General features: G+C 44.0%; 2 protein-coding genes across 2 annotated transcripts; one reads left to right on the top strand and one right to left on the bottom strand.

The window, feature by feature from the left end:
* The first annotated feature begins 1,426 nt into the window (after positions 1-1,426).
* On the top strand, positions 1,427-7,438 carry skic8 (SKI8 subunit of superkiller complex). The gene is made up of 10 exons (XM_069695372.1): positions 1,427-1,856; positions 1,943-1,970; positions 3,049-3,154; positions 3,353-3,525; positions 4,347-4,495; positions 4,747-4,840; positions 5,824-5,917; positions 6,110-6,202; positions 6,514-6,592; positions 7,193-7,438. The coding sequence occupies exons 1-10, from the start codon at positions 1,845-1,847 to the stop codon at positions 7,280-7,282; spliced, it is 918 nt and encodes a 305-aa protein (XP_069551473.1). The 5' UTR covers positions 1,427-1,844; the 3' UTR covers positions 7,283-7,438.
* A 2,549-nt stretch (positions 7,439-9,987) lies between these two features.
* On the bottom strand, positions 9,988-15,928 carry slc25a44a (solute carrier family 25 member 44a). The gene is made up of 4 exons (XM_069695373.1): positions 15,629-15,928; positions 12,138-12,846; positions 11,758-11,885; positions 9,988-10,946 (listed from the first exon to the last, which is right to left on the bottom strand). The coding sequence occupies exons 2-4, from the start codon at positions 12,769-12,771 to the stop codon at positions 10,755-10,757; spliced, it is 954 nt and encodes a 317-aa protein (XP_069551474.1). The 5' UTR covers positions 12,772-12,846; positions 15,629-15,928; the 3' UTR covers positions 9,988-10,754.
* Positions 15,929-16,573: the final 645 nt, after the last annotated feature.

The raw sequence follows: 16,573 nt of genomic DNA on the forward strand, positions 1-16,573 counted from the left end.
GTCACACAGAGACACATCTGAGGAATATTAGAAAAATGAAAGTGAGATGATTGTATACTTCTGGCAGCTTTATTAGTCATTATTTCTTTTTTGTTATTATTCTGTTATAAATCCAAAATAAGCTTTTGAGATTTGGCTTCAAGTTGTCATTGAAAACTCTGCCCACATGTTTTATTCCATTAGGGGTCCCATTTTCCAATGTAACTGAGTTGGTTCAAGAAAAAAGACTTGACTTCTGAAGAGAAGTGATGTGTCGCCTTTGAGTCTGCAAGCTGTTAACGTGTTTTGTTTTTTATGTCATTTGATGCAAGGTTTTAACATTGTGGGGTTTTACTTTCATTTTAAAGACTTCTACCTCGAACAAAGAAAAGTCTCAAGGTGAGATTGCATTCAAAGGGATTGTATACCCGCATAAAATATCTGCTGCGAGATAAATGTGAAAAATATCAGAGCCATTTTGGGGTTTTAAAAAAAAACTCCCACCACTCAAGCTCTCTCTCTCTCTCTCTCTCTCCCTTTCTCTCTCTCTCTCTCTCTTTCCCTGTTTTAAATAGGACATCTCTCATCTTTGTAGCTCAGGTGCTGAGCTGTCAGGAGAATCACACTGATGTCCTTTTCTGTGACGCAAGTGCCCATTTCTACTTATTCCAAACAGATTGGCTGTAATTTTCCTGACTACCGTAATATTGACTCTCATGAAACTTTATCTTGACAACTGTTTTGAGCGTGTGAAGCTCAGGCTGCTGCTGCACCAACTATCAAGATGTTGGAATATTTTTCTACTTCGTCTTCAGACTCAGGTTTCCATTTCGCTCTGCACCATAGAGGTTGTACTTTATGCCAATATTATTATAGTTAAGGCAGAACATACAAATAAAATACTGATCATACCTTCTAGGCACCTCAGATGCAGAGTCTTTGAAATCTAAAATTTACACGCAACCTGTAAGTGTGTAAATCTAATACAGATTGAGTAAATGTAACACGTTTCATAAAAATTTGGAAATTGTAGTTGGCCCAGGAATAATTCCAAGTCTGTGTCTTACTAAATTATTAATTGATATAATTTGTATAATTCTATTCACAATTACATATTTCTTGCATTTGTTTGTGTTTTATTATCTGTACATTGTAGGCTGCTGCTTACGTCCCTGTCATCAAGTTTGTTACAATTCCCATGTTGATCCTCACACCCAGCGAACTGACTTTTTCTTCACATTTAATAATAGTTTTATTTGTTCAAACGCCTGTTAAATATTAAATATCAATATCAATCATTTCAAATTATTTAACAAACTCTTTTTTTTCAAATCAATTACTTTTTAAGTCAAACCACTGTTTTACAAACGCTTTACCTCACCAGCTCCACAGGCGGCGGTAGAGCGCTTCTTACGGTATTTTTCGAACTGCTCGAAGAAGACGGCGAGCGGAAGTTACATCAAATGTTGTCATGGCGTCTCACATGTAATCCAGTGAGCCTCCGAAATTTGATAAAACACAACATTGGGGATTTTGAAGGTATGTGGGCGTATTTTAATATAATGAAGACAGTTATCCTGCTATACTGAGCGAGAACCTGAGCACATCGGACTTGTTAAGACGGTGAACTCCGTGTTGCTGCAGCGCTTCCTGCCGTAAAGAGACAGCCGCTGCTAGTCAGAGCTAACTCGCTTTATCCGTAGTTTTTCTTTTTTAAGTTTGTTTTTCTGCATTTGTTCAAACTGCGAAAGTAACTTTGTGGTTGAAGAACCCGTTTCACTGTCATCCGCCCGAGACTCCGCGGCAGGTTCCCAGTTTGAGTGAGTTAAACCTCCCAAATCCCTCCGACGACCAGGACCGAAGCGATGAGCACTCAAGTAAGAGACGGACTCGGACAGCCTGGTGTCGTCATCCTTTGTTTGCTTGTCTCGTCCAAAACTCTGAACTTGTCCTCTGATTTCAGTACAGCATCCTGTTCAAGCAGGAACACGGTGAGTGACGTCCCGGACACCAACACGTGACGTCACCGCGTCCTTCCGCAGACGTCATGGTTATCTGCACACTGATGTCCACAATTACGACCATTTGTCTTCCTGTCTGTTTCAACCCGCGGTGGCACGTTGTTCTCACTCGGCAGCAAAATTACAGGAAGGATGAGACCGATGGTTTCGTAATATTCAATATTTTTGGAGCACAAAAGACTTGGTTTGTTTTTTTTTCTAACTAGATTTGTCTTTTGAAGCTAAAGCCTAATATTTCATCCAACTGTGCCACAGTTCTCCATTATTACATCGTTACACGGGGGGACGTGCTCCTTTATAAACACAGTTAGTTTTGAGTCAGTCACACACTCACGAGAGCACCAAATATTCATATTAATATCAATCATTCAAATAAACAATTGATTTTTTTTTTTTTTTTAATTGGGTTTGTAGGCGTCCAGGAAAAATAATGAGTCACAGATTTATCTTTGAAAGTTATAGTATTGAACTTTTCTGCAGTAAAATGTCTAAAGACAACTAGACCTACGTTATATTTACTTCTTACATTGTCCAACGTTTTTCCAACACGGTTCAAACTCAGAAAAATGTGTAACTTTAATCGAGCTGATGGTTCTGCTTCGTTAGTTCGCCTGTCAGTGGCCTTCATGTGCACTTGACCACCTCTGCCTGCAATAACTGTAGCAGCTTCAATGGGTCACATCAAGTCACGCGAGTTACTGGGCGCCGGCTCACCACAGCAGATTATTGGGTTTCCATGAGCCGTGCTTCTTCTTCCCTGAAGCCAAGCCCCGCCAACACGGCACTTCAACTGCACTTGTTACTCGGTTCATTATCTCTAAAGGAGACCGAGGAATAACTAATCATAAGAAACGCCGAGACGGAGGAAGACCAGCCGTCACTGACCGCTAAGCTTCACATCAGCTGTTTAATAATGAAAGACAACCGATCCCGTGATCCCACTGATGCCTCACAACATCCTCAAAGTCCACCTGTTGGTTTTGTTTTGATCAACGAAGCTCCCCTTTGTTCTCACATGTATTTTGAACCTGCACGCTTCTCCTCTCAGCGCACGATGATGCTATCTGGACGGCAGCGTGGGGTAAAAGTGAAGCGGACGGCTCAGAAACCATCGTCACCGGTTCTCTGGATGATATGGTGAAAGTGTGGAAATGGTACGTGTGGTGTTTTTTTGTTTGTTTCTCTTCAACCCAACTTCTCACAGCATTTAAGACACTGTACTGACAGCCATTTTGTTTTGATGTTGTTGAAGTGTCAAGCTTTGTTTTATTCTCAGAACTTTACTAACTCCAAAGTTGAGCTGATTTGACTTGACGTGAGCAAATAATCTGAACGTCGCGCCGTCCGTTCAGGTCAGACGAGAAGCTGGAGCTGCAGTGGACTCTGGAGGGCCACCAGCTGGGCGTGGTGTCGGTGGACATCAGTCACAACGGAGCCATCGCTGCCTCCAGCTCCCTCGACGCACACATCCGTCTCTGGGACCTCGAGTCGGGAAAACAGATCAAGTCCATGGACGCCGGTCCAGGTGAGGCTGGTTCTCGGAGGGTCACCGTGGTAACGGGGGGGGGGGCAGGATGGGATCACGCTCTGTGTGTGACTGATGTCTGCCCGATGACTAATTGGTTTGACCTTGTTCATGTGGTCTTACTCTGTTGTATTAAATGTTCATTTACCTTTTTTAAAAAAAATTTTTTTTAACCTTTTTTCATTTAAATCAGGACACTACAGACTGGGAAACTTTCCTTCAGTTTCATATTTAAACTAACCTGCAAGGGGCGACATCATCTGGTCTGTTGTGCAGCGCAACAAGCTTGTTTTATTTTTTACACTCTCGTTTAGAGAACCTCTCCCTTCTTCCTTCCTTCCCTCCCTCTCTCCCTCCCTCCCTTCCTTCCTTCCTTCCTTCCTTCCTTCCTTCCTTCCTTCCTTCCTTCTCACAGAAACGTCTGCCTGAGCTGTACTTCATCTAAATACCACGTCACCTTCCATTAGAGACCGTGTGTGGCTCAGTGGTTGTTCTGGCTCGGGGGGGATTACCTGCTGAGTTCTGATATATTTGGACTGGAGCTGCAGTGCAGACTGTTAATCAAACCCTTTGTTTCCTTTTCCTTTTTATAGATTAACATTATGTTGTCATGCTTAAAAAATAGTCTCGTCAAAATTGACTGAAGTGAACAAAGAGCACGTTTGGTGTCTTGTTCACAGGCATTTTATTAAGAGACATGAACCGTTTCTAACCTCAACGCGTTAAAAGGTTAGAAAATACAGTAATGCTACATGTTCTCTAGTTATATTGAGGTGACATTGTGTTCAACGTTCCTTTTGTCCTTCTGCTCTCTTCTCTAGTTGACGCCTGGTCTGTCGCCTTCTCCCCCGACTCCAAGTACATCGCCACAGGCAGCCATCTTGGCAAGGTCAACATCTTTGGTGTGGAAAGTGGGAAGAAGGAATATTCTCTGGACACTCGAGGAAAATTCATCCTGAGTATAGCTTACGTAAGAAACTATGAACTGTCCTTTGTCTCCGCTGGGCGGCGCCTTGTGAAGCTCGGCGTCTCTGAGGGCTGAGACCTCACTGCCTTCACTTTACAAAGACTCATTCGCACCCAGGTTTCCCCTTATTTGAACTCTTAATCTTTTCTCTCCAGGCGCGAAGGTTGTAGTGAAATACTTCATCCAGTCTCAATTCTATGTGGTTGTAAATTATTATCATAACCTTGTCGCTCTGATTCCGTTTTGCTCCTCAGAGTCGGGATGGAAAGTATTTGGCGAGCGGAGCCATCGACGGGATCATCAACATCTTTGACATCGCCACAGGAAAGCTGCTCCACACGCTGGAAGGTTGGTTCAGTTATTAACATCCACTATAAACCAGCAATTATTCTCATTATCAAGTACTCTAGTCATGATTTTTTTGATCAGCGGACGAAGCATTTCAGAAAACGGTCAAACGAAAAGAGACACGGAGACAAATATCTCTGCTGGGCTTTATTGCACGCAAATCACATTTCCATCTAAAAGTTTAGTTGGTTGCATTATATGTGTATATTTATGTTTCCCAACCTACACCTTAGTTTGAGAAAATAGCATATATTATTAATATTTATGAATAAAACTGTCGATCAGTTCCCGTTCTCCAATAAAACAATTGTCCCCGAGTGCTTCATAACAACTGCTCGCTGTATAAAGTTTGATCAAGTACATTTGTGTCCCAGAAGATTACCGTCTCTGTGAACGTAGATTGAGAGATGAAGTCATTGTATTTCTAGAATGGCCTATGATTTTTCTGTGTTGAACTTTACTCTCATCTACTGGGTTAAAGATGTTTGGCCTACAGCAGACTGAATCTCACAACGTGTATCAAAGTGAAAAACAATTCATGGGTCCGCTCCAAAATGTGGTGGGTTCTTCCTCGGCCTGCGCTGCACTCATCCACCAAGTTTCAGGAACACCGGACTGATGGTTTTTTTGATAGATTCAAACCGCACTGAAAAACATAACCTCCTCTGTGACGGTCGAGATGCCAACAACACTTCCCGTGAGGTCAAGATGACGTCTTCACGTCTTTCAACCAACCGTTGAAAACCTAAAGATAATGCAATTTGCAACGATATAAAAACAGAAAAAAAGATGATACAAGCACATTTCTGCCCTTTTTGTAGGCTCAATAACTGAACACGGTTTAACATTTTAACATCCTTTAAATCAAGTGCGAGGGTCCTTATTCTGCCAAACAACCATGATAGGATAGAGGATAGAGATCTGCGTTACCAGCGGACTCGGTGAGGCGGCTCTCTGAGTGGCTCCGCCTCCTCTCCCCTCAGGTCACGCCATGCCCATCAGGTCGCTCACCTTCTCCCCGGACTCCCAGCTGCTGGTCACAGCCTCCGACGACGGCTACATCAAAATATACGACGTGTGAGTTGCTCTTTCGCTTCTTTTATAGAGAAGCATATTGAACACAATGTTATACAATGTCTGTGCAAAGGATGATCAGATTACGTGGTAAAATAAAGAGGAACTGTATGCAAACAGAACAGCAGAAATGAGCAGCAACGAAGTAAGGAGCCTTTTGTTTGCTCGGACAAACTTGTTGGAATTGTTTTGCAGGCAACACGCCAACCTGGCTGGCACGCTGAGCGGCCACGGATCCTGGGTCCTGAATGTCGCCTTCTCCCCAGATGACACCCATTTTGTCTCGAGGTAAAATAAACAGCGCAGCTTCAGATGCTGCATCGACCGCTTTTAAAGTGTGACGAAACCCTCCGAGACATGTTGATGGACCTGAAACTGACTCCCACGTGGTGCGTTATTAGAATATGAAGGCCTCCATCTGTTACACGTCAGCGAGTTAGCGGCGGTGTTTTCCTCTCTCGTCTGCGTCCTCGTGCTTTTCACTCCCGCCGTGCAAAACCGTTGTCGGATGAAGCCGTTTTTCCGACAGGTTTCCACCTCCCCGAGTGCCAAGAAAAACTGTGAAACATGTAACACGTGCTCCTCTCTGCTCCCCTCAGCTCGTCCGACAAGAGCGTGAAGGTTTGGGACGCCAGCTCCAGAGCGTGCATCAACACTTTCTTCGACCATCAAGACCAGGTGACCAAGCGGTTATTGTTCAGTTTTTACAACCGAAGCCAACGTGGGAGACTCCCGTCGGCCGGAGGTGCTGATGTAATGAAATGAAATGAAATGAATAGAAGTGGCCGATCACAAAGAAAAAACAATAAGCCCCGCTGTCATTACATGTCAGTCGTCTGTGGGGAGTTTGATCTGTTCTCCAACAAAGCCTCGGTTTGAAATAGCACGGCTCCTCTTAGACGAGCCCAGAGGCCGTCGAGTCTGAAGTATTGTTTTGGTGCCTCGTCGTCGCGGGACGATTTGCAGCCCATCAGCTTCGCTTTGTTCTTCTCGATCAAATGTTTTTTTTTTGTTTTTTTTTTCCAGCCTGCATGAGGCCGGTTCTTCTTCCAGCTCTGCAGACTTACCGATCACAGAAACACGCTTTCTTACACCTTTGATTTGTAACATCCACGACCTGTATACCGGGGATGTTTGTGCCGACGTGTGTTTTTAGCTCCTCGCTGTCATTACAATAGTTCAGGACAGAAAACAAGGAGGTTCCTTGTCTGCATTATGGAATCCCACTCGTCATATGTACTCTTTGTTTTCACGGTGTCTGCTTCCTGCTGTCTTCAGGTGTGGAGCGTAAAGTACAACAGCAATGGCTCAAAGATCATCTCGGCTGGAGACGACCGCGCCATCCACATCTACGACTGTCCCATGTGATGAAGGACGTCCAGGACAGACCGCAGGAGGGAAGGATGTTGACGCTAATCATTGAATTGGATGAGGGGGAAGGAGGGGGGGGGGGATTCAAGTTGTAAATGTGATGGATTGTTTTGCACCGGCCGGGTACGGTCAAATAAAAGGGTTGTTTTTGTATTTTAGTTTCTTCTGTATTTTTGGAGCGCTTGACAAACCAAAATCAGTTTTAATGTCAGTGATTTAATTTGGTTGCATAATTTCAGGGGGGCATATAATTACACAATTAAACTTAACATCTTCAGTTTTCAGGACAAATACGTGATTTTAGAGGCAGCAGAGAAACCGACAACAGGCAGTCAGATTATCAGATGAGTTAAAAATGTAACTGATGATTTTAGATCATACTGAAAACATTAATGGAGAGGAACAGAAATATTAAGTTTTATACTTCTCCTTTAGCTTCCAAGCAGTTGCTTAAACACCTTTTTATTTGCCTTTTATAAGTTACTTTTTTTTTTTCCCATTTATTTAACTCGTGATTAGTTATATTAGTTATAATAGCCAATTAATGCCTTTAGTAAGTTTTGTATGTCTTTGATTTGGAGACATTACTGTGGGCTCTTTAATTGCATTAGTATCTTTCAGTTTTACTCAACTAATATGATCATTCTAACAATTTAAGCAGTGAAATGCTCGACTGATGAAAAACAACAGGCTATCTTTGTTGGACTTTGTCCTCAATGCTCAGGTACATTGATGAACTTAACGTTTCATGTCTTAACATGTTCCCTCCTGTTTATTGTCATAATATTAAAGAACATTCGGGAAAAAGCAAGAAGAAATGTATGTTTGGAGAGAACTTGTTTCGGCAGCAGTTTCTTCGTACCAGATGTGATCTAATGCTCCCTCCGGTGGCCTGATGGGTGTAGTGCAGCCTGATTTAAAAGAAAAAAAAAGGGAACTTCACAAAGTGCAGATTATCTTACTAGTGAGGAACCACAGCGGTGATTCAGAATCCTTTATTACTTTTCATCAAATGTGAACAGGTGGTCGGTGTGTAAAACACATTAAACTGCACATCAAACAACTCTGATATTAACTCAGCATGTCGTCGGTACATTTAAGTGCAGCTAAACACACCATACAAGTAAAAGTCCATTCAATCCTTCAGATGCTGAAAATGATGTCGAGTTCATCATTTTAAATCAATCTGAAAAGTGAGGTTTGCAAGTTCTGCAGGAGTTCATTAAAAAAAAGGGCACCGTGTGTGGCCGAGATGTATTGTGGCAGTAAGTGTGAACGTGGCCGTTTGTTCCCTGACGTTACAGTAAACCTGATGTTCCTCACACTCAGGAAGTGACCGGTGAACTGAAGGCAACTGTGTAGTTCAGCTTCCATGTGCTGCCGCTGCTTGTCCTCTTTGTCTTTGTCTGTTGTTAAACCAAACAGCCAAGTCTTTCTGTAACGTGGAGAACGCGCTTCTCCTCATTATGTCACCGTCTTCTTCATCTTTTCTTCTTCCGTCATCGAGTTCCACTTCGTTTCATACAGTCGGTTCATACAGACGGGAACAGAAGAAGCGGCCGGTCTCGTCGGCTCGATCCACACGTGTATCCACAAAGTTCACAATGAAACCTGCGCCGGTGACGTCACCAACCACAGGACACGGCTCACAGAAAGGCGTCACGTTCAACTCGTGGATAAAAAGACGTCCATTTCCTCCCATTGGACAAAATTGAAGCCTAAATATCACACTGCCATCTTGCACAGTGAAGCTGTGACATCAAGGTCCTGCTGAAACACGAGCTCACACCATTGCTGTGTTCCAGATGACAAACTTCCCGTAGTACCAAACAAATGCTACTCTTCCATGTTAGGACTCTTACTGGTGTAGTGCAGGAATTTCGACTAGTAGTACTAGTAGTACTAGCAGTACTCCTACTTTGATTAGTAGTGCCGTTTCAATCGGCACCCTGCCGCTCTGCACCGAGTGGACATGGCCTCAGCATGTGAACACGTCACCCTCCAAAATATCTGCAGCTTTAATTATTTTACTCAGAAATCAACACGTTTTTATGCCCTCTGTTTAACACTAATACAGATTCTTCTATCCAGCAGCAGGAGAGAGAGAGAGAGAAAAAAAATACACATTTCTGGGGGTGTTCAGGAACATCTGCAGCTTCCTCCTTAATATGAAAATTCTTCACGCCGGTGGCCCCGCCCCTTCCTCTGTGGAGCCAAGATGGCCACCGTTTAGGATGGAACGTGTCCAGCATTTCACACTTCTTTTTCGGGGTGTTTTGAGTGCATCATCCGGGTACTTGCAGTGAACTGCATGTTTCTGTACTTGACAGTGTGAACGCACTGATGCACTCAAAATAGTGACTGTTGGTACGCAAATACACCATCTGGAACACAGCAGGACGCTTCACCCAGAGCAGCTGTCAATCAAGACTTCACGCCCTCTTTTAATAGCATCCAATAACAAATTAAAAACCAATCTTATCAGAAAATGAACATGATAACAAACAGCATTATAAGAAGCTGTTCATGTGACTGAAACCAGATTTAAGAAACATTTTTAAAGCATACTTTGTTTTTTTTTTTAGTTTGGCTCATTACCATCCGCTGAGCTGGAGGGGGCGGGGCTTATGACCCGCGCTGCAAACAGCCAGCAGGGGGCGAGCAGGATGTTTTTCGGGGGAGGTGGGAAAACACCTAATCCAGTCTATAATTGAACTGCACATAATTTCAGACCTCTAGAGATGAATATTGCATTTGCTTCACTTCTGTACAATCTGATTCAATTCAAATGTCATTTAGGGGAACTCCGGTCCTTTAAGGTTTTAAACCTTCCTGCGAAGTTGTCGTCTCAGTGGAATGCACTCAGATATGAATCCATCTTCTGCTCCTTCGGGAGCTTTTTTCGGACACAGACAAGACATGTGCGATTCTACATTTTGGCACGTAGAAAAGTCACCGCCGATACTACGACATATTATATTGAAAAACGGTTCGTAATTGACTGTGGAGTAAAATCTGAACCCAGCTGATACACTGAAAATGTTGGCGAGCTTCGGTTGCCGTGGTGCCCAGCAACAAATAAAAAGCCCGTCTTCATAAAAACACAAATTCATTCAGTGCCGTCAAGACATTCCATGGAGGAGTTATTTACTAGGAAGCAACATATTGTCGTGTTTCAGTGGGTCAAATTTGATCCGTTTGTCTTGTTTTTTTTAAAAGTGTTTTTAGTTTAGTCAAATTTAGTTTTGTGGGAAAGCTTTGTTTTCACTTCTATCCTCGCATTTAACAGTCACGGGTAAACGAGACAAACACACCTCCAGTTCCCAAATGTACCAAAAGACAAAAAGGTCGGCGCGCTGCTGCGTCCTGGCGTCCGCAGTAAAGCAACACGGGATCTCAGCGACGTGGAGGCGGCGGGCCAGCGGGGAGGTTCCCGACGCTGGAGACGGACCCGGGTCCCTCTCGTCCTTCACCAGTGTCTCGACTCCACCAGCTCGGCTCGCAGGCTCAGTCGCTTCAGAGTCTCGTATCCGACCACGATGAGCACCGACGTGGGCGTGGAGGCGATGATGCGGGCCGACAGCCCCTTGGTCATCATCCAGACGCCCTCCTCCGCCAGCAGCTGCTTGAACGTCTCGATGACGGAGGAGCGTCCCTCCACCTGCAACGCACGCAACAAACCATCTTTGTTATTTAGGAAAAAAAAAAAAAAAAAAAAACTTTTCACGGCGAGTCCAAAAACTTTAGTCGTCACCGTGAAGACTAAATCTCACTTCATTTCTTTCTGCGGACGGTTCGACTGCAACCTCTCCACTCGGTGAGATTAATGTCAACTTCTGTTGCTGAGATTAAAGATTAATTTTTTTTAGCGCTCCAGACATCAAAAAAGGGGAAAAGTCTCCTCAGCTGAAGTGTGAGGTGTTACGCAATCAACAGCTACTAAATAGAGCTTTTCACCTTCTTAGACAGCTCATTTTATGGTGCGTATTTCTGTCTCGTGAATTTGGTTCAACACCTGAGTCGAGTCAAACAAAGTTCTGCTGTGACAGAGTTACAAAGTACACACACACGCACACACACACACACACACACACACACACACACACACACACACACACACACAGAAACTATTGAGTCATGTTATTGGAAGTGTCTCTCCAGTGTTGTACGATCAACTGCAGTCAGCGTCCAACAGTGTTTCAAAAGTACTTTGCTCCGTCCCACATGAAACACGCCCAGCCTGTCAGAACATCTGCACATTATTTTCTCCATCGGCTGATTACCGGTTCTGTCCATCAAATGTCAAACAATTCAGTAACGATCCGACAGCAACCGGGAACGTCTTCAGACAACCGTGTACGACAAAGAACTTCGCAGCAACAAATACACGATTATTAAAATGAAGACAAAGAGATGCGAGTTAACCTGCGTGGGAAAAAAAAACCGCAATAAGGTGACTTTGAGCGTTTTACCTGTACTCTGGCTCGAACAACATCCATGGGGTTGGTGATGGTGGAGGCGGTGGCTGCTGCCATCGGTCCTGCCACGGCCTGTAGTATCAGGTGGGGACACCCACTGGGTGCTAATAAGGACAGCTGCTCTGGGGACGCAAACGGTATGAAAACAAGTCATATTTCCTTTAAGAGCAATACTCTGCAGTTGCACATTTTGGAGATGTAACTTCAGCAAAAGCTGCGAGATTAATTCAACTATAACACTTTTAGCCACAGTGACCGAGTCGTGCAGTTTCCTGACCTCTACGTGCGTCTTATTGCTCGTCTTGTTAATGCGAGTGAGCGCCTGTCAGGCATGTGGTGCTTAAAAACAGGTGGAGGACAGCGTGTTGATTTACCTGTATAAAAGTGATAGAACGGCCACCAGAGGGCGCTGTTGGGGATGTACGTGAGCAGCGACGCCACGTAGCCTCTGTAAAAACCCCTGAAGCCATCGGCCGCGAATATCTGCACCGTGATGTCGCGGGTCTGCCCGAAAGTCAGCCGGCGCTTCGTCGCCGCCAGCATCATTTTGGGTCTGGCCTTGAAGCGAGTCAGGTGTTCTCCTTGCCCCTGCATCATCAGGTGCTGGGACACCACGTCGATGGGCACGGTGATGGTCTGAGCCACCAGGGACGCCGCCCCGCCGGCCACCACCGACTTCACCGTGTTACTGGGCGAGTACTGGGACACGTACTTGCGCACCAGCTCGTAGGTGGTGATGTAGGCCTGACCCGAGACCAGCGTGAACGTGTTGACCATGAAGCCGCGGTAGAGGCCCTGCACGCCCTCCGCTCGCAGGATCTTGCAGAGGGCGTCGAAGGTGCCGGAGTAGAGGGTCTTCCCCTTCTGCACCTGCAGACGGGTGCGGATGAGGCTGGCTGGATAGACGGTGGCCCGAGTGGTCAAAGTCATGAACACGCCGAGGGAGTAGAACTTCCTCTTGTCCAGGTCCTCCCACTCGATGATCTGGATGGCACCTTTCTGCTGCATGGCGCCGGCCCGGGCAGCGCTGCGCACCCTAAAGCTGCGGACCTGCAGTCGTCAGCTCTGCTGCTGCCATCACACCTGCACGAGTCAAGGAAGTTCAACGTGAGGCAAGTTCTGCTGTCTGATGGAAGATAGCCGGAGCCAGAACTCAGACCCCAGGAGACGCTACAGCAACAGTTTAGAGCTGAAACCATTTGCTAATTCTTTTGACTTTTGACAAAATGGAGTGGAAACAGAAACAGAAGTTTCACTCAAATGTCAAATGACTCTAAATTGTATCACGTTGCAGCTTCTAAGTTGAACTGGAGGCCATTTGCTCTTATATCAAATTAAGAACTGCTATTTTTAATTCAATGTGCTAAAATACACGCTCCACATTGGGAGCTCAATGCAACAAAAGCCAGAACACCTTTCATTACTGAGATTCAAATCTATTGTTTTTGTCAATGCATATGTTCAATGCAGTTCAATTATATAGCGCCAAATCACAACACAAGTTATTTCATGGCACTGAACACTTTAAAGTCCTGACAGCAGAACTTTACAATATTAAACAGAGAAACCCAACAATTCAACAATTCCCACATAAACTAGGAGGGAAAAACTCTTTAAGGGAGAAAAACCTCCAACAGAGGGAAGGAAAACTCAGTTTTAACAGGAAGAAACCTCAGACAGAACCAGGCTCAGAGGTTCGACCGGTTGGGCTGAGAGGAGAGCAGAGAGAGAAAAGGACAGCATAGAGATGCAAGACATGAACTGTTGGTGGGACTGACAATCACAGAGCAGAGACGTGCAGCTCCATGACGGGACATCTGGAAAAGAAAGGACAGAAACTACACGAGTAAGGTGAACTGAATGGAGACAACAGATAATAAGAACTATGGGAGAGAAGGAGCATGAAGTTAATGAGATGTGATGGTGAGATACGAGTTATAGAGAATGAAAGAGTGAGAGGAAAGGAGCTCGGTGCAGAACGAGGTCCCCCAGCAGCCTCGGCCGACAACAGCATAGCTGCAGGATGGTTCAGGTTCACCTGAGCAGCTCCAACTATAGGCTTTATCAAAAAGACAAGTTTTGAGTCTAATCTTAAAGCTGGAGAGGGTTTCTGCCCCTCCAACACAAACTGGGAGCTGGTTGGTTCCACAGGGAGGAGCCTGAAAACTGAAGCTCTTCCTCCCGTTCTACTTTTGGAAACTCTGGGAGCCAGAAATTACAAATACTAAACTTCCCCTTGCGGGATTAATGAAGTCTGTCTGTCTGTCTAGAAGCAGGCTGAGAGAGAAGATCTCCGTCAGGACGATGTGGTTCGATAAGATGGAACCTGGCTATACGTGTTCCTATTATTTGTCAATCCTCTTCGGCATGAAGAAAACCAGAATTTCTGGAGTGACGTTCTGCATTCCTTCTGAGGCCGTGTGTTTCAGTTATTCTTTGCGTTGCTATAATCTTTACTTGAGGTGTTGTTGTGGATATAAATCAGGCGACATTTTTTGGCCCAGATCATCATTTTCATTTTTTGTTCTTTAGGAACTCTTGCGTGATTTTGGCCGTGTGCTTTCGATCATTATCATGCTGGAATATTCCTTCTTCTCCAAAACTTCTGGAGGCCGCGAGTCATCTCGTCAGCAAGTATTTTAGTATATCAACAGGCATTCATAGTGCCATCTATAAATGTCATCTTCCCAGACCAAAGGATGTGTTCCCAATACTCATCAGGGTTCTTTTCATTTTCTTTAACAATGTTTTTCTTGCAGTTTTAAGCAAACAAGGTTCTTTACGTGGGTGTCTGTCACCTGGACAGACCCGGACAGCGTCCTTCACGCTGCCTGAGCTATCACAGACACTCTGATCGCCACAGATATTAAGCTGTTTTCCACAGCTACATTGTGCATGTGGCGCACTGTGCTTGGATTAATGCCACTATGGCTCAATCTGTATCTCCCGATTACCGCTGCAATTGTGTTTGAACTGACTTTGTTTAGTTGGAAATTAATCTTCCTGTATCTTTCCTCATCTTTGTGAAGTGTCACAATCTTTTCTTCTTTTTTTTTAAACTCTGGAATTTGATTCCATGTGCAAACACGTAGATACACACAAACCATGGAAACCTCTAGTGTTCACGTCAGTTTATAACTATTCATTAGGCTGAATTGGAAATCAGATGTGTATTCATTTTGTTTCAGTGATCACAGGTTTTCCAACTTGTGTGTCGGTGAGCGAGTTCCTACTTTCAGATCATGCAAATACATAAAAGAGGGCATTTTAAAAAGCTGCATATTAAAACCTGAATCAAAGTACATTCGATAAATGACCCACTACAGCAGATTTAGGGAATTATTGGCGTCTTGAGTTCAAATTCAGACGCCACTACTGTGTGTCCCGACCTGAAACATTTAAGGTCCAAGTCACAGGCTGACAGACCTGACAAAGAGTTGTCACAGCGGCAGGGGGACATGTTGTCGTCTTTCCCAGCAAAACACATCAGACATCCGCGGAGAACAACACAGCGGATTAAACGCGGAACTGCTCTGCATTGATTTACATGACGTGAGACGAACAGAGAGGACGTTTGACTGCACTGGCAACATGTACAGAAACATTAAAAAAAAAAAAAACACTCTTTTATCCATATTTATATACACACACACACACACACACGCGCAACATCGCCGTGTAAATGTAAATCGAACAAAATGTTCATGTCTCGCAGCAGCTGGTGATGAAAAAGAGGAAGCACGTGCAATGTCAGTGTGTACTCGCCAGCTAACAACACGAGTGCTGTGAGATATATATTAAAATAATAATAATAATAATAATAATAAAAAAGAAGATTCAACGTGAACACACCAATTAAACGTACCTGTCTGGGGGTCGTGCAGCTCAGCTTCCGCGCCGACAGTCGCTGTTGCAAAACGGGTCTGCCTCGTTGAACTCATGCAGTCTGCTCTGCTCCGAGGTGGGTCGTGTCTTTCGTCCATTACTGTTGCGAAGAAACACTGTCAAAGGTGAAAGGTCACGAGCTCCGTTTTACTGCAGCGAATTGTTACAGATGTTCACAAACTTTGACTGGAAAAAAAAAAAAAAAAAAAAGAGCTGGCCAGGAAAGAGTTGCGTCCTTCCTAGTGACCTCTGGAGCTGTTTTCTTAGCAAGCAGTTTTCTTAATTTGACGATGAGATGTATTCACGGCCCGATACAATCGTAGGAAAGTAGCATTCATCACAATATGACCGTCCTAAATATTACTACATTCAACAAAAGTAATGAGTTATATCAACAAAATGTACACTTAAGTATCAGATTTTGAAGTATTATATTCAGTTATATTTTTTTATTATAAAAATGTACGTGTTCAATAATTCCTGACACAATAGGTATGCAGCATCTTAATTGTTATTATATATTTTTAACTGAAACCACGCATCAGATTTAATAAACAGATTATATGTTTTTCAAATTAGTTTCCAAAGTAGCCTACCACTTCTACTCGTAAAAAGAGTCTGACCAATAAATCATCCAAGACGATATATACATCTAACGATATTTATAGATATGTCAGAATTGGTCATGGTATTGTTATGTCAGCCAATAAATGACGAGAAATTGGAGAAAAGAAATACCAACCTTGTGTGAAACAGTGTAGGAGGTGTATATTTCTTTATAAACTAGGAGAACTACAATTTGTATAGGTCACACTAAAGTTGTTATGTCTGACCAGCACTGGAAAAGTCCGAGGTGCCTTGAAGGCAGCGCGAGTTGCCCTCAACTGTACTGTCACGTGGGACCTTTGCGAAAGCACTTTTAAAG

Source organism: Brachyistius frenatus, unplaced genomic scaffold (genome assembly GCF_029030835.1).
Source record: "Brachyistius frenatus isolate BFR_SWC_R1_liver_20210118 unplaced genomic scaffold, ASM2903083v1 Contig_19, whole genome shotgun sequence".
NCBI classification, from domain to species: Eukaryota; Metazoa; Chordata; class Actinopteri; family Embiotocidae; genus Brachyistius; species Brachyistius frenatus.

What these genes read in the sequence shown, in the direction of transcription:
- skic8 (XM_069695372.1), top strand. An exon ending in TCATCCTGAGTATAGCTTAC is followed by an intron (nt 4,496 to 4,746) that starts GTAAGAAACTAT and finishes TTTGCTCCTCAG; the next exon opens with AGTCGGGATGGAAAGTATTT. An exon ending in GCTGCTCCACACGCTGGAAG is followed by an intron (nt 4,841 to 5,823) that starts GTTGGTTCAGTT and finishes CTCTCCCCTCAG; the next exon opens with GTCACGCCATGCCCATCAGG.
- slc25a44a (XM_069695373.1), bottom strand. Translation starts at nt 12,771, where the DNA reads ATGCAGCAGAAAGGTGCCATCCAGATCATCGAGTGGGAGGACCTGGAC. An exon ending in GTTCTATCACTTTTATACAG is followed by an intron (nt 11,886 to 12,137) that starts GTAAATCAACAC and finishes TTGCGTCCCCAG; the next exon opens with AGCAGCTGTCCTTATTAGCA. An exon ending in TTGTTCGAGCCAGAGTACAG is followed by an intron (nt 10,947 to 11,757) that starts GTAAAACGCTCA and finishes CGTGCGTTGCAG; the next exon opens with GTGGAGGGACGCTCCTCCGT.